Raw genomic sequence first — 1,874 nt, forward strand, 5'->3', positions numbered from 1 at the left:
AAAAAAAAAAAAAAAAAAAAAAGAACCTATGTCCCTGTTCCTGCCTGGGCAGGCGCTTAGTCTGCTGAGCTATCTCACTGGCTCTAAGTTAGTGTAAACTTATACCAACTAAAATTACTATAATTCTTAGGGAAATTGCTAAGAAAAGAACTTAGAACACATGATAAAAATAAGTTTTGTTTTTTGATGTGCAATCTAGGCTGGCCTCAAACTCACTGCCCTTGAATTCAGAGATCCTCCTGCCTCGGCCTCTTGAGTGCTGGGATTATAGATGTGTACCGGCACACCTGGCCAAGAGTGTTGTGGAGACTGACGTCCATTCCAAGCTAGCCTCATCCTCCTTCTTCTGGTCTAGCTTTTGACCCTTGTCCTGTGTGGCCCAAGGGGACTCATCTATGGTTGAGTAACCTGTGTTCTGCTGCTCCTGGCTCCAGGGTGCCCTTTGCTTACTTGCTTGTGTCCCGGCCTGTGTGGTACGGTCACCTCTGTGACCTTCTTTTTCTGTACTATCTGAAGAGGATCACAGGTCCCTCAGGGGACCCAGGGTGGGGTGGGGGCAACAGCACAGGCAGGGGAGGTCCAACTGGCAACACAGGAAGTGGGCTGAGGCAGTCACCTCTCCCAGGGCCACGGCCCGCCTCTTGCTGGAGAGAAGCAGGGGAAAGGAGGGCACTCACAGCACTCTGGAGCAGAGGTGGCACTCTCCACTGTAGGTGCCCTGGTCACTGGCACAGATGGGCTCACTGGGCTTGAGGAAGGAGAGGAACCAGCACCTCTTGATATTCTGGGCGCACTGGGCCTGTGGGAGGACGGGGAGCCTGCTTAGGGCCTCCTCTGAGGCCCTGGGCCACGGCCACTGGGAGGTGGGGAAGGGACAGAGTCAGACCCCGACCCTGAGGTTGGACCCCAATCTGGGTCTAGAGGGTTTGTCCTGGTGCTGATCACGAGGGCAGCCACATCAGTGAGGCCTGGCGCACAATTTGCACGCCCCAGGGTCCCACAGGGCCTCTGCCTGGGGGCCACAGTGCCACTGCTGGGGCACAGAGTGAGAGCAGCAGCTCCTCTGAGGCGACTGATCATTGACTGCAGCAGGACTGGGAAGGGGAGGGAAGGGACAGGACAGGGGTGGGGGCGCATCCTGCTAGGATGTCACTGCAGAAGGGTGGTGTCCCCTGCCCACCCACCAAGCTGGAGCTGAGCCCTGATGCCCATCCTTCTGGTGCTAAAGATGACGCCTGTCCCTCCCAGGAGAGCCGTGTGAGCACTGGGGGGAGGAGGCTGGGGGCAGTCGCAGCGTCCTGCAGTTCCCATGGGTGTCCCCACCTGTTCCTGGAGAAGGCAGAGTTGACAGGACCTGGGCTCACCTTTGTGTCCTCCAGGAGCGACCCTGTGGACGCCACGGGCAGCGGGAAGTCTGCAAGATAGGAGCAGGGACCTCAGCCACCCTCGGCCGCCCTCATCGGAGCTGGCACTTGGCCTGGAATGAGGGAGGCGGGCACTCCCAGTCCTACGGGGAGGCCTGGAGCTCTCTGGCTGTCTGACGGAGCGGGGAGGCGGGGAACTCGTGCCACCCAGCCCTTAGTGAACTGGAGACCCAGCTTCTGCTTCACGGGTAAATAGTAGTAGCTCTTCTTTGTTTTTGAGACAGAGTCTCACTATGCAGTCCGGGCGGGCCCCAAACTCACAGTGATCCTCCTGCCTCGGCCTCCCTGTGCTGGGACTATAGGCATGTGCCACCATGCCTGGCACTCTTAATTGTTGTAGAAAATGCATTGCAGGTCATAAATTTCCATGAAATAGTTACACTGAAATCCCTTAAAATCTGCTGAGTTTCTTTAAGGCTTACATATTCAATCCTACTGGTCCTTAAAAAA

The 1,874-nt window shown here is 56.4% G+C and overlaps 1 protein-coding gene across 1 annotated transcript in view; it reads right to left on the reverse strand.

The window, feature by feature from the left end:
• The window catches only part of Spink8 (serine peptidase inhibitor, Kazal type 8 (putative)), a 15,497-nt gene that overhangs the window by 7,005 nt on the left and 6,618 nt on the right, over positions 1-1,874 (reverse strand). The window contains exons 5-6 of the mRNA XM_023700739.1: positions 1,365-1,414; positions 678-799 (exon numbers count right to left, since the gene is read on the reverse strand). Coding sequence (XP_023556507.1) covers positions 678-799; positions 1,365-1,414 — 172 coding nt within the window. The remainder of the gene's footprint in view (positions 1-677; positions 800-1,364; positions 1,415-1,874) is intronic.

Source organism: Octodon degus, unplaced genomic scaffold (assembly GCF_000260255.1).
Source record: "Octodon degus isolate 3935 unplaced genomic scaffold, OctDeg1.0 scaffold00126, whole genome shotgun sequence".
Taxonomy (NCBI): Eukaryota; Metazoa; Chordata; class Mammalia; order Rodentia; family Octodontidae; genus Octodon; species Octodon degus.